Source organism: Varroa jacobsoni, unplaced genomic scaffold (genome assembly GCF_002532875.2).
Source record: "Varroa jacobsoni isolate VJ856 unplaced genomic scaffold, vjacob_1.0 contig00558, whole genome shotgun sequence".
NCBI classification, from domain to species: Eukaryota; Metazoa; Arthropoda; class Arachnida; order Mesostigmata; family Varroidae; genus Varroa; species Varroa jacobsoni.
Window position 1 is genome coordinate 54,605 of NW_019214487.1, and position 14,861 is coordinate 69,465.

Genomic DNA, 14,861 nt, shown 5'->3' on the forward strand with positions numbered 1-14,861 from the left:
AGGATACTGATCCGATCACGTGTGTATGTATGGGAAGTTCGTCCTCTTCGTATGAAGTGGGTTCACCAAATTCACTAATAATATTCACTGATACTCTGATTGAGATTCCGATCAGGATGAATTGTCTTGGCATCAACGACTGGTGGCAGCATCTGCTTTAATTCAAAGAAAGTATTGAATAAAAATATCAATAATACCACGTCTTTTATTGAATTGTTTTTTAATACACACACATAAAATGTTGACTGTTAATGAATCGTGGCATCTGAATGCGTATATAAATTATTTGTGCTATTGTTATTAAAACTGGACTGTTGTCATAGATATAGTATAGCTACAATTAGAAAGCCATTGGGAGCAAAGTTATACAGTTGATCATATTGTAAGTAAAAATGCCAAAACGAAAGAGAAATAGAATCTCAAGACAGTATAAAATTCTACGATATTTTGCGTGGCTCTGGTATCAGCAAGCGCATTGCCGCGATTCTTAGCCAATCAGATTGAAGATTGGATCGACGTTTCTATATACATTTGTTTCCACTGGACTACTTGGCTGGCATCGCTTTGAACAGCGGTGACCAATCACGTCACCAAACCTCTCACCACTCTCGTCTTGAGCTACCAGTCCCAATTACATCGACGAGGAATTCTGATTCTGGAAAGGTGCACTGATGGCGCCAGTGTTTTATTTGGGGATAGATTATAGTTGTTGCCCAATTCAGTATATAAGCGGAGCGTTGATCGCAATCAACGGAGGCTTCCCCATTCCAAAATCAAAGAAGGCTGCGCACTTCAGTCAGCCGTCTCATAGATAGTATATATACCGTTTAGACATGTGTCGGATGTTTTTCAAGCGTAGAAGCTATGAAAATCATATAATTTAATTATGATGTAAATGTTTACTATTTAGCTTCTGTTTGAAACAAACTCAGAGATGTTGTATTAAGTCCCGCTAACGACACATACCAATAAAGAATAATTTTTGGATGAAGAAAACGTTTCTTAGTGCCTTCGTGGCGTAACTTGATTATCATAAATGCTTAAACAGTTTCACGGCACGGCAGTAAAAGAAAAAAACTTTTTTTTCCTACATTAAGCCGTTTATTTCGTACGGAGAGCGCAAACAACAGCCATTAGCTTAACGCACATAGGTCGTGTTTAACTGTACTTATCTCATAGTTAATTTGTGCAGTACAGATGCGTATGCTCCATTGTCTAAGAAAATCGACTTTTTTTCAGCTTATCGCGTTCAAATCCGTCCAGAAGCCCAAAATCTTTGGATATCTTACTTGCAAATTAAGTAATCTGGCAAGGAGGAACCGCCAAGTTTTGACTTTATTGTCGGAAAAAGAGCAGAGAATGTTAACTGAATACTTGCGTAGCTTTCTATCACAGTTACACATGTGCGCGATTACCACATTGTAACTTTCGTTAGAGTGAGTTTAGGCATAATAGATTGAGCCGAATTTTACGGACGTCTATGAAATAGCTATAGAATTTAGCTCGATTTACTTACACTAAAAAAAAAAGCCTTATTTACATCAAATTAGATATTTTCTTCAAAAAGATCTGGTCTTCGAATGGAAAAATGCACAACTTGTTAGCGTTAGAAGTGAGCTCGTAACATCACGTGATCGAACGGAGAAAAACTTAAATAGCACTTGCGAAATGCTTGTAGACGTTGCCTTCCGCGTTTCGTATGGTGTGCAATTTGATTTGGTTGTATCTTTGTTATAAATAGTTTCTATGAACTTAGCCAGTTTTTTTACACGGTATAATAAGAAACACGAACCTTAAAAAGCGTAATGTAGTCGAACTAGGTCATTTAACAGGGGCAGCGACGCGCGGGCTCGGGTGTGATAAGGCTCGAGACCTTTTCGGTTAGAGCTCTGTCGTCATTTAATTGTTGTCCCAAAAAGGTCATCAATAATAGTCAGTCGCAGCGATTTTAGCCACGACTCCTACTAACAGCGTTTCTCTCAATGAGTACCAATTAATATTGTATGCAACAGCAGATTTAACGAATAAGGTTAACTAATTATATAATGCATCCATCGAATCGCCTACTTACCAGGCCTTGCTGATCCCAAGTAGCTTAAATAAATATTGACTGTCATCAGCGTCATGAGAGTATTCCATCAGTTTCACAAGTTATCATAGATCACATCGTGAACGTCAAGTTTCGTATGGATGACTATAAATTACGTCAAACGTTAGGCTCAAGTAAATAATAAAGAAATTCATAAAATAATAATAATTAATTAGTTTAGAAAAGCTTTAAGCTTAAACATACGTGTTCAATACACCAAACAAATTAGATATCGGGTGTCACGCCTAGCGATCCAATGCATCGCTCAACATTTCGCAAAGAACACCAACGCATTGAGAGCTGGTAAGAAGCCACCTGACTGACCAAACACTGATTGAGTCAGCGGGGAAGGGTCTCAATTTTCCTGGTTCGGCTGATAGGAGAGACAGAACATAACGCGCTTTACGAATAGTTTTTCTCACTTACAACGCAAACAGCCGAGTTTAAAGAAATCGTGAAAACTTTTTCAAAAGTAACCTCACGTTTTTACGGGTAGACTACTAAAGGCTGTTCTGGTCGATAATAGATACTTTTGTTTTACGCAAAGAAATCTTACACGTTTCTGTTATCGTTTATATTTTTCGACTACTAAAAAATGTTTGGCTAACATTGTCTTTATGTTTTTCATGAATTTCATGTAGAACCTTTATTACAGTTACACTCGACATAATCAAACAATGCGCACACTTATACCGAATAACTTTTCTGTAGAAAATTCCGCTAAATATGTGATAAAATCCCAATATATTTCGAAATATTCTAAATTTCAATAAGTACATTATTTTTTTTTAATAATATTTGTGAAATCATTTTATGGTTGTTATTTATTTAGCAAATGAATAGTAAATAAAAGTTGGATTATGAAACATTTTATACCAAAAAATAACGTACATAAAACAGGTAAGAGCTTGCTATTCGCAGTCACTTAAGCATTAAAACCCTTCCGAATTTAGCCGCGGTGGGATTTCCAGATGAATATACGTCGAGATAACTATTAGCACCCATTGGTTGAAACTAGCAGAGAAACACAACGTAATCAAATATGTTACTCTGTGTGAAAAAACGAAGGAAAGCAAAAATTATTTTTTTTTTAATTGAGGTACCTGTCAATTGAAGTAGGTGGCAGATTTGCCCTTCGTAGAGAGTTCGTGTCGTTGTTCCGAAAAGGGTAACGCTTCTGGCAGACCCTCCTTGTAGAAGTGTTATGAGTGAGTCAACAATTTTTTTGTTTTTACATTTCTCCCATAAATTCCACCATCATCACAACAAGCAGATGTGCCTGTCATTTAGAAACGATATTGTCGCAATGAAAACAATTTTTGTAAGAAACTTCTCAGTAGCTTAACTTTTAAGTTACGTAGTGAACAAACGCAACATTGCAATGCATGATATATTTTGCTTTCAAACCGGTCGATTCCAATGGACGTGGATACTTACCGTTTAATAAATACTGGCTTACGGTAGCTCGTATTTTGGATCAACCATTCATTCAAATATCACCTAGGGATCGGCAAGGTCAAATGTTTTCTATTACGTAGTCGTAAAAACGACTTTCACAGTGCTGTAGATAGACAAGATTAGTGCTCAAACATAACTTCAAGCAACTTTGAATTACGAAATCAGTAATTTGAATTCAATAAACATTCTATTATAGAATTTTTGATGGATTTTGCTAACGCGGCGTTATGTTGACAACCGGAGCATCAAAGCAACAGTACTTAGCAATCACTGAATAGTATTTGTTGCTAGATGATTCAAAATAGATCAGCCATGCTCATATATATTACGAGCTTCTATTGTAAACAATCATATACGTTTGTATAGACAGCATTGTAAAGCTTATTGAGCTTCTACGTCTTTTTTGTTAGCTTTAAACCGTAGTATGAAGGTTCCAGTTAAGCATTGAGCAAACACTATTAGTTCTTTTGCTAAATCAACGTTGATACATATCAAGCAGCAGGCTATTTAATATTTGTTTCGATGGATAACTTAAAAAAAAAAACCAGAACCCCAAGCAATACTATAAATTTGTTCTTCAACTGAAAGTCAGTTGATTTTTCGATTTAACCTTGTCTCGTATGTCTAATCAACTTGGGTGTTACTACAATTACTAAACGTAATACTGTCAATACTGATCGCCACCATCCGATTTCAGCCCCCCGATAAGCACATCGGTCTGAAGAGGTGTTTATTCTGCAGAGGAAAAGTTAACCACCTCCACTATATACTAAAACCAGCATACCGCAGGTGATGCCGCTCGGCTTGAGTAACAACAATGCCCACCGAGCTGCGCTGTGTCCATAGTTTTCAGACAATCCAGATCTATGCATAAAGAATAACAAATTTATACATTTCCGCGTTGATTGACGCATATAAAGCAAGTAAGCTGAACCACTAGCCTTCATAACTGCATATAAGTGCAAAGCGACATTGCACACTTTTCTTTAGTAGTCAGTTAGAGGCATTGCTACAGTTTTAGGCGACGTAGCTCAATTTCGTTTCCGGTGCGTTTTTTGTTTGGCGATGCAAAGTTCGGTCACTGTTGTAGTAATGCAAGTCATTCGTACGCGACGTATACGAATGACTTACATTGTTGTAACCTCTCGTCAAGCGAAGCGCAGTGTGCGTCATTTTGATTCTCGTCGAAATTTCTTTTTATTCGAGTACGCAAGAGCAGTGGCCTTTTTGGTACAGTGATCAGTTAGAATTGCCCCTCGTGTGGCATTTCGCTTAACTCTTAAAGGCCGCCCGCCCCTTGGCAATGCCGCAAAGACCCGCACAGCAGATTATCGACGTGGCAAAGTTGTCTTGTTAACACGATCTGTTCAGTCAGTGCGATATTCTGTACTCTTTATTGTTAGTATCCTCATGGTTATTTTTACAGTTATTGTTACTGTTATTAATGTTATTTATATATAATCGTCTATATCTCGATATATCGTAATTCGACAGATGGCCGTAAGACTTCATATTTCGTGCGAGCTGAGTATAATTATTGCCGTTTGAGTGCAAACTAGCAATGAACCTAATTATTATGATTGCTGTAAGAATTGCTAAAAATAATAAAGAAGCGGTGTCCATGCCCACGACTGGCCCAAACGTCTATTAGGGCTTGCTGACCGGTTTCGAGATTCACCTGCATTGAAAACGCATATGCAGGAAATGTATTGCTTTGAATTGCTTATTAGAAGATTGAGTGGACCGCCTAAACGCTAAAGCCAATATACATCAAGTTGGGCTATCTCCATTTCACGCCCAGTTGTTCCTGATGTTCAGTAGGAGGCACCAGTGTCGGCCTGCATTAACGCCGAATATCCCACAGGATTCGCTTTTCCTACGTTCCATCCACGTTCGCATCCAGCAACTTTGGTAACGTTTTCGGCTGTTGACGAGGATGGCGTAGAAAGATGAGCTCTCTGGATTAAACAGCTGGTGCAAGAGGGGTGTAGTTTCAAGGAGCTGTCTTTGTTGGAAGCGTCGTCGTGATCAAATTCCGCAGGGAATCCTGCGGAATTTGATCACGCCGCGACTAGGTGTTCAATGCTGGCCGCCACTCTGAGAGTTCAAAAAAACGACATGGTCTTGGACTCATACGAAGGATGGGGTCGGCTTTTGTCGCAACAAAGAAAACAGAAAGCACCAGCCGAAAAGTTGCAAATCCCACTATACCACTACAATATCATCGGACATTAAACGTTTAATTTATTCAGAATACGATTTATTAGTTGTTGGGGCATTCACTAGCTAGGTAAAAACATTCTTAAATCGAGAGAAGTCGTTAGGACTATGAAGGTCTTTTCAACCCTTAGGCGCCATGAACATCCGTTGACAATTATTTTTTGGGTCAAGGATAACATATATTTAAACTTCCCTAGCATGTCGAGTGTATCATCGCTTTGTGGCAAGAAAGCCGTTTTTTTTTTGGTGACCACCAATCTCCGATAATCTAGGCACAACCTAAATCGATCCATTCATAAGAGAACGGTAGGTAAACATTAAAGCCAGAAGACGGCTTTACTACATCGTCGTCCAGCAGTTAGTGCCCTTCAACGCCAAAATATTCTATCAGAAACGTGCATACAATAGGGCTTGATTGCCGGTCGAAACCGTGTAAAGGAAAAGATGCGGTCTGGATACTTTTTTAGTTTCTCAGACAGGTTCCCATATTCGTCGAGCAATCACTATAACAGGTAAGTCGAATCAGGCCCATGTATACCTACTTCAATTTAAGGCGAACCTTGAGGATGACAAGTGGGTGCATTAGAAAGCTTCGGTATGCCTATCGTCGTGTATCTTTCAGGCCAACGCACTTTGATGCCGCTTTTCATGTAGAGAAGCTGCTTTTCGAGAATGTTTACGACAACCTTGCCTTCTGGATTCGTGGTCATCGTATTGTACGGCGCTGCTAATGTATCTACTAAGAGGTTCCGGATCCTTGCTTTTTGTAAACTGAATAGGGCCAGTGTTAAAATCTGACAATTTAGAGAGAACAAACCAGCCTTTCCTAGCTTAGGGTCGTAACATCAACCCGGTTAGTATCGATATATACCTTTTTGTTTATTGCTTGGCACATAATTATCCTTCAGAAAGAGCTCACCGAAGTGGAAGTTACGCCATGATGCCAGTAACAACGGAAAAGCTAGCCTTCGCTATTGTTCAAATCAACATTCCACACAACATTCAGGAGCCCTTACTGAGTTTTAAGGAGTCTGGTTTGCGGTCCAAATTGAGGGCCACATGTTGAGGTGTTCCAAATGCCGAAACAGACACGGCATCCATCTGTGTTCCGGTGTCTTGCACAGGCGCACCAATTCCATACCTTCAAATTCACGCAAGCTGTTAAGCTTAGATTAGAGTCATACCTTAGTATAAGCCAGAGCCTCAAGCTTTCCAACCGCGCAAATATGGGCTATAAAGTGCTCATACCACTTGGTACCACTTTGATTATTCGAAGCCAAATTGGTGTATTATGTCTATTCTCGACAACTGTTTTTGGGAATGCATCATCAGCTTACTTGCTAGCTTTGCTGACATATATAAACGGCGCTTGTTACCACAAAACATAAGTGCACATTTAGATTAATAGAGTTTTCTTTTTTTGTACCCGTAGATTACGTCTTCTCCATTTTTGAAGAATTCTTTTCTTTTGTAATAAGTGGTCAAACCAAATGACGCTATTGGAGTCGATCGGTGATGTTAAATTAGTGCTTACAAAAGCAAAGAGATTGCGTTTGCGATCTTGTCGCCTTGGAATAAAGATGGCCTTTTTACAGCCCAAAGTCGCCTGTAAAAACGATTATCCTTCCACCTGTATGCTAATAGTCGTAACTGCTGTAAGATTTGTAGCCTGCCTTTTAATAAATTAACAAAAACAGAAAATATAGAAATGCATTATCAACTTAGAACAACGAAATACGTCCACGTTAGGGAGATGAGCCTCTTGGTGAGACGAATTTCGAACGGGTTTTCCTGGATAGATGATATCTTACTTGAGATCACTGCTTACCCTGAAAGCGCGCTTCGTGAGATTTCATGGTGGTTCTCACGGCTTTTTATGTGCGCTCCGTATATTCTACCCCTCATCTTCTACTGGAATGCTGTTAGAGGCAGGTAAGTATACTTTATATTCGGGGAGCACCAGCTGTACATAGATACTGCAGATTTAAATAGTCTGTCTCTGCACATTTAACGAATAAATCTGATAGCTTTATCGCGTCTGTCGTTATTTATTCTGTAATAAAATAGACAGTTCCCAAATACAGTGGCGATATTTGATTAAAAAAATGTTGTAGACGAGTAGTTGTTTTTACCCGACTTATAATCCACCAGTTTTTCGTATTTCCTCAATATCAAGATCTTCAAAAATTTCTTCGGAAGATAGGCTAGTTACAGTGATGTTTATATATAAAAAGGTGAAAATGCTGAGAAAAATGTAACTCAAGCTAAAATTTCCTAAAACAAACTCAAAAGATGTTCAAAGTCTAAATATTCCTTCTAGGCCAATGTTCTTTCATACATAAATATCTAATGGGCCGTCATAACTCATCTGTCGAGAAACTATCGTGGTGTATTTTTTTACAATAAGATATTATCTGTTACCGTCGACTCAGTACTCTTAGGAATAGGATAACGGTCTAGTTAATTTAAGCAGTTACTTGTTAAATTTCGGTTGTTTCACCGTAGTTATTACTTCTAAAACAATTTTCATTTGCCTACAAATCATCGGCATTGAGACCACCTAGGTTTGCAGTATGTAAGCATTCCCTTAGGTCTCCAATTCAGACTTCTCGTATTTTCACCCGGATTAGTCGAATACCGGGTCCAACAATTTTGTAGTGTGTCGAGCTTTATCACATTACTTAGAACGGTAATGCGGATCTTATAACAATGAATGGTACCATGACTTTCGAAGCAACACCGTACTTGCACACAGTTTCGTTGATTCGATCAGTTTGTACGCCTTGATGGCTCTACTTATTCAAACGAACCGTATTCCTTGAGAATTTCTGCCACTATGTACACTTGGCTATAATGCCACTTAAGATCAAAATTACGTTGACCACAGGTCTAATGCTCTGCCACGGGCTTGCTTGCCACCGTATGTTGGTGTCACGATATGTAATTATATCTAGGACAATAACACGCTACAAGGGTTTGTAAGACCTTAACATCTCTATGTACCCTCTCGGTTTTTGAAGTAATGACAAAATTATTCATAAACAAGTGATTTCTTTGACAATATAAACAATTCTATGAAATCATGGTCTGGACGACTACACCTAAAAGGAACGTGGGGGAGCGCTAATGAACCTATAACCTGTTAAACTTTATAGTTATAAAATGAAAAGGTTCAAAGTTGACACCGATCTTTTTTTTTCGATAGATAAAATTATTTTTTTCTTGTTGAAAGTCTATTTACTTCTAATTGTAGCCTTGAGAATTACCAAACTGTGAGCCTGCTTCTGTTTTTTTTGCCTTTATTTATCATGAGTAAGCATCATACTTGAATGGAAAGAAAAACTTGAGAAAGTGCTAGAGTAAATTAACTAGTAAGTAATAAAAGAAAAATAATTTTATATATATATATAGCAAAACCAAACAACCACTTCTAACTACGCTGAGCTGTCACAAACTGAGCGGTAGCCGAGACCCAGTCCCCAGAATGTATTTATTACGCATCATTTTTAAAGACGCTTTTTCAACAGTGTTTCTAAGATCGCCATTTGCAACAGAACAGAATTGTAAAACGTCTTGAAATGATAACAAATGACAAGCTACTTTCAAAAATACATCGATTATTGAGGATAGTAATAAGAATTCCAACAGAGGCCAGTGTGACGTACCAAATAAATTCTTATTTGTTAGAAAAAGTACATTGGCCTATCTCCGATAAAGACGTTTTTTTGGCCGCAGTCATTTAGTCATATTCATCTTATTGTCCTCACTAAACGCATAAAACAATCGCTATATATAACATTAATATATCTATGTAGAGACGATAACAGATCTGATCTAATAAAAAAAAAATAGTCATTGAATTTGTTGACTATTTTGGTGATATTAACTTGTCATAAAATCGAACCATTTGACTATATTGCATTCGTTAATCACCAATCTACCTATTTTTAAAAAGGGCCATTTAGAACCCGTGTAAAATTTTTGTATGGTTTACCAGATACCTAATGTTCGTGACTTGCACAGCATTAATGGCATCCTCGCTAATCAAGAACGCCCTGGATTCTGATGTTCTACACAGATCACCACAAGGATCTCCTTGTCGTCGAAGGACGTCAATTTCAGTTCCCGCTGTTACTACTGTTTGCTTCTGGCATGTATTGTTAGATTATGAGCCCCTCTGGTTTGATTCGGCTCGTCGCAATGTGTGTACAATCATCTTTGCATTTGTCTCTTTTCTGCTGGACTGCCCATTCGGTAACTGCATGATCCTATCCTTTATTCTGTCTTACCTACTTGCACTTACTGCAATTGAATTCCGGTGCACACTTGTGGAATGGTATGAGATGCATTTATCGAAGATTTGGCTCTGTGTGGCTGCAGTAATGATATGCACACTGCTTGTGGGCTTTCGGCCTTGTTATCTAACGGCCAATGGAGCACATAAATTTCAAGGAGGGATTTCTAGTGTTGTGCGACCATTGGGTAGTGTGCTGGGTCTTCTTGTGTGTGACAAGCTTGACGAAAAGGCCTCGATTCGAAGCCACATCTGTGGTAAAGGTCTTAGCCTTTCTTCTTGGCTTATCAATTTTATGATCGGTGCATGCTTCATTTTTGTTGATATAAAGTTAGCATTACAATCCTACATTTTTTCGTCAATCGCGATATCTTCGCTACTTGTTGTATATACCATCATTAGTTGCCATATGGTACCACTGTTCGATTTAAGACTGGTGGAGAAAGAAAACACGAAATTCATCGAATTATTAGCTGCCGCTATTAACTCGTGTAGAGAATCGCGCCAGCATAGCACAGTTAACACAGCTCAGGGAAAAATAAGCAGTCCATGCGTTGATGCTGCCCAAAAGTCATTTAGTAAGACAACTGGAGATTTTACTAATGGAACGGGGATAAACGACCTCGAAGTAGCAGATCTAATGAAAGTCACATCGACAAATGAAACTGAGGATGCCTTTAATCCAAATGTTACAACTAAACGAATTCTCAAGACAGATACCTCGGGTGCAAAGGTATGTAAAACGATCTCTTGAGCATTGTTTGTCTAACATTTCTAATTATCTAATTATCTTCCATAAAAGCACATTTAGATTGATCTTTCTTAAATTTGCTTTCAGTCCGTCGGTGCTGCGATGCGTTTTTTTGGAGTGCAATAAACATAAAATTGTAATAAACATAAAGCTATGCTCATATGTATATTTATTATATCGGCTGTGTCGTGGAATAATGGTCCTGCATGTTTTTGACGGTTCCAGCTTACTACTATTCTACATGTGAGCATGTTTTAAGGTAGCTAACCTAAAAAGCATTACAATAAGGTGTCACATATATATATATATATGAAAAATAGGCATTCTACAGGTGAGGCGTGGAGTCCCGTATTTCAAGCGTAGGTTTGGCACAAACGATTGTTTTATTGACATATTATCTCTATTGAATACTACAATCCCAGGAAATCAGAAATGTAGAAGTCAATATCGTAAGACATCGTACAAGATATACGTATCACACACAACAGAAAGAAATTCGTAAACCGTAGGAACTGCTTAGACATCTATGTTTTAACAAAATTGTTGAAAAATTGATTGACATTTAATCAGATGTAATAGTTATCGTACATAACCTATATAATTATTTATAGGAACTCTGTTACAGGTAGGTGGCTCTAGAAAAAGGTTAATTTGACCTAAAACGGATACCATTCGATTTTACATATACACTATGCTACTACCTTGATTCGAAATAAAAATGTTCGTAGCACCTGAACCTGTGATATTGTTATAGGTGTAAAGTCGAACGAATAACAACCCGTCTAATGATTTAAACGGATTGTTACTTGTTTTATCTTTTCAAGGCATGTCTGGTTTTTGGGATAATGTGATGTTTTCAGATACTCGTTTAGCTAGATACTCACAGCCTGCAGCTTTTCAGATGGCTAATTTTGTGCTTGCGCATGATATCTTCCGATGTAACTTCGCCGCAGTCGCGTTTTAAATAGCAAATAAAGATACAAAGGCTGTATTTCATTGGCTCTGCCTTCAAAGCCAAAGTCATCTGCAACCAATATGCAAATGAGAGCAGAGATACGGTCCTCTTTCCCAACGCCAGTTTCTGGACAATTTCAAAATGAGTACAACCTCGTAATCTGATTTCTAAGAATCAGTTTACTTATTAGGCAAGACAATTCAGCAGTAGGCATCCTATCGAAATCCAAACTGCAATGACACTGTACACTTGCCTCGTATCTATCACAGATATTCGGCTGAAGACGTGAAATGTAAAGAAATTAGAAGGTTCGACGGAACATCGATGTGAAAAAGGTCTAATAAATTAGCTTACATGCTATTAGTAATCATATTAACGCTGCCGGCCGGCCGGCTGGTACAAGCGCAATACCAGCTGAAGCTGGTTCACTCACTGCGATTTGTTCCAGAATCATGACTCATATAGGTAGATTACTTAAGCTTGCTATCAAAGTAAACTAAGTACATCACGTTGATTTCGTAGAAACAACATGGACCCTGTGAAATATACGAATCAAAAATAACTGGCTTGAAAAACCTATTTATTAACACGTGTATTGGTGTTATTGGTGCAATCAACTGGTTATTTAATGTCTAGCTAAATAGAAGAGTTAAGTGAAAACTTAGTGAAAATACGGAGTTTCCTAGTTTTGGCAGCTACCGTGTAACTAATGTATTATTAATCAAATGTTTGCTGTATTTTAGAGTACGCATATTCCTTTAAGGCTCGCACTGATTAAAACTTTCAGTATAAACGTAGGTTAGAAGAATACCAGATTTCAATTCTGACATTTCTTCAAGGATGTATTTATGCTCACGGTAGAACAAGATCATCATGTGCCACGCATTAAAGAATGATGTCACCTGCATTTATTTTGCAGTATATTTCAACTTGTTCTATGTACGAACAGCAAGATTTCGTTTTTAATGCCAGACAACCATTCTCATAACATAGTCTATGGGCTTATTAAAGAAGAATAAAAATAGGCTAAATTCTGTAGCAAACTTTAATAATGTGAATATTATACACACGCAACAGTGCCGACTAAATAAGCAGACCTAGTGCCTATCATCAATACTACATCCGTAGCAATAACATCTGGGACCGGTGAAGTAGGCGACAGCGTAGATCCTATTCTACTATTTTCTAATTTGTTTCCCGTAGCAATGAAGGATGTGTCCAATTGTCAAGATCCTATACTGCTTTGATGTTAATTTAACTAATCTGATGGCTGATGTTGAATCAAGTTCAACAAGCACTACAGCACGTGTGTACACCAATAGTTATCACTGTTCCGTTTATGCACTTGTACTTTTGCAGGTATCGCGCTCCCTAATAGATTTATGCAACAACTTGGCCAATTGTTCTAAGAGAAACAATTTGGTTCGTTTTACACCCAATCAAATATCCCGTTTTAACTATTTTACTACGGTATTTATGCTTCGCCGGCTTACGTCTCAAAAATCGTGACTCAGTGATCCTGTGAGCTTGGTCAAGTTAATATCCTATTAGAGTAGTGTGTTTCAGGTATATCTCACTGGAGGCAGCTTGTAAGCACTGTTAAAGGAGAACATGCATCGTAGGCGGTTGGCCTCCTAGTCGCGCAGTCCTATTTCGCGCAGTCTTGGTTTATTCAGACTGAACGGAACCTGGGACTCTGTATGTACCATAGAACTACTACCGAGAACTAAAGCCCATGTCTCTAATGTATAAACTATTTATTTATTCGGTTTTTCGCAGTCTATATATATATATATATATATATATATATGTATTTTGTTACGTTTTTAAAGCTCTTTCCATTCTGTGGTTACCATAATGAAATTTATTCACCATGGCTATCTTAGATCGGTACAATGACATAACAACAACCACAAATTTCTTTTTTATAAAAGAAATTTTAAAAAAGAAAAATTCATTTATCCGTTGACTACTATGAAGACTACCGAAAATTCTAGTGCTTGCAAAAATGCGCTAGTAGCTGCTGCCGAAGCTGGCTAATTGAATCATTAGAGAAGATCACATAGATGCAGTTAATCAGCTTTGCAAGTTTTGTTCAGACAAACTAACACGGTTCTACATAGAAAGGTTGTACTTGTGTTACTTATTACACAGAAAGTCAATAGTACTCTAGTATATACAGGTCTCACGTATTTATGAAACGTTCAGCGGTTGCTGAAAATAGTGGGACTAACATTGCCCGCCTACCTTGTTAGTATATTTTTCCATATTAAATGTAAAGCAAGTTCAAGAGCAGGAAATGAATTTAGTAAACTATGGCACTGTACAGCTCTTACCGTAGGTAATTAAAGGAAAAGTTTTGCAACTATGTTACCAGCGTGACGTTTTGTACCATCTGGTGAACGAAGTTCTCTAGGTAGTTGCACGCAGTTTCTTTAGTAAAAATTAATCATTTTTGTTAAACTGAGGGTGGACGACAGTTTATGCCAGCTTAATTTCAATATAACCACCTGGTCGAATTTTGTTTAATTTACAAAATAATTTCTTTTTAGTTAAAAAAAAGTTCCACTGCATATACCGCAAAGAAGTTGCAGCAAAAAATATACTACACGTTGTTCTAGATGTTCGATTGGCATTTTGATGGCATCCAAGTATTTCCAAAAGCACACAAAAACAAACCAGTTTGGACTTAGTCGCCGAAGTACAGAAAAAATGTTCGCAGCTTCAATATATCTCGCTTCAAAAAAAGGATCGAATCAGTCTACTTGTATATTTGCTAATTGACACCTCCCTACAGATTAAGAGTATGCCAAAACTTCGCTCTTCTTCGCGTAGGAAAATTCTGGTTTGAGAATGTGAGGGTTTGATAGATTCTGCACTCCGTCGAATCGTGACGTTTCAGGAAAAAAGCTCTAATGTAGTTATATTATGGCGCTAGAGTAAGAGTGTAGCGAGAGCGCTTCAGACGCACCAGCTAGGCTGATGTGACAATGCATAGGTTCGTAACTAGCCCGACATGACCCAGCCAAGTTGACGTTTCCCGCTATAATCATATTTGATAGAATGGATACCACATATGTGAAGTAATTTGCAC

The 14,861-nt window shown here is 37.9% G+C and overlaps 2 protein-coding genes across 2 annotated transcripts in view; one reads left to right on the forward strand and one right to left on the reverse strand.

Moving 5' to 3' along the window:
- LOC111271360 (GRAM domain-containing protein 4) overlaps window positions 1-14,861 on the reverse strand; it is an 81,070-nt gene that overhangs the window by 35,533 nt on the left and 30,676 nt on the right. The gene's annotated exons all lie outside the window — the stretch shown is intronic.
- LOC111271366 (uncharacterized) lies at window positions 7,100-10,970 on the forward strand. The gene is made up of 3 exons (XM_022852111.2): window positions 7,100-7,699; window positions 9,765-10,794; window positions 10,900-10,970. Exons 1-3 carry the CDS (start codon window positions 7,476-7,478, stop codon window positions 10,936-10,938), a joined length of 1,293 nt encoding a protein of 430 aa, XP_022707846.2. The 5' UTR covers window positions 7,100-7,475; the 3' UTR covers window positions 10,939-10,970.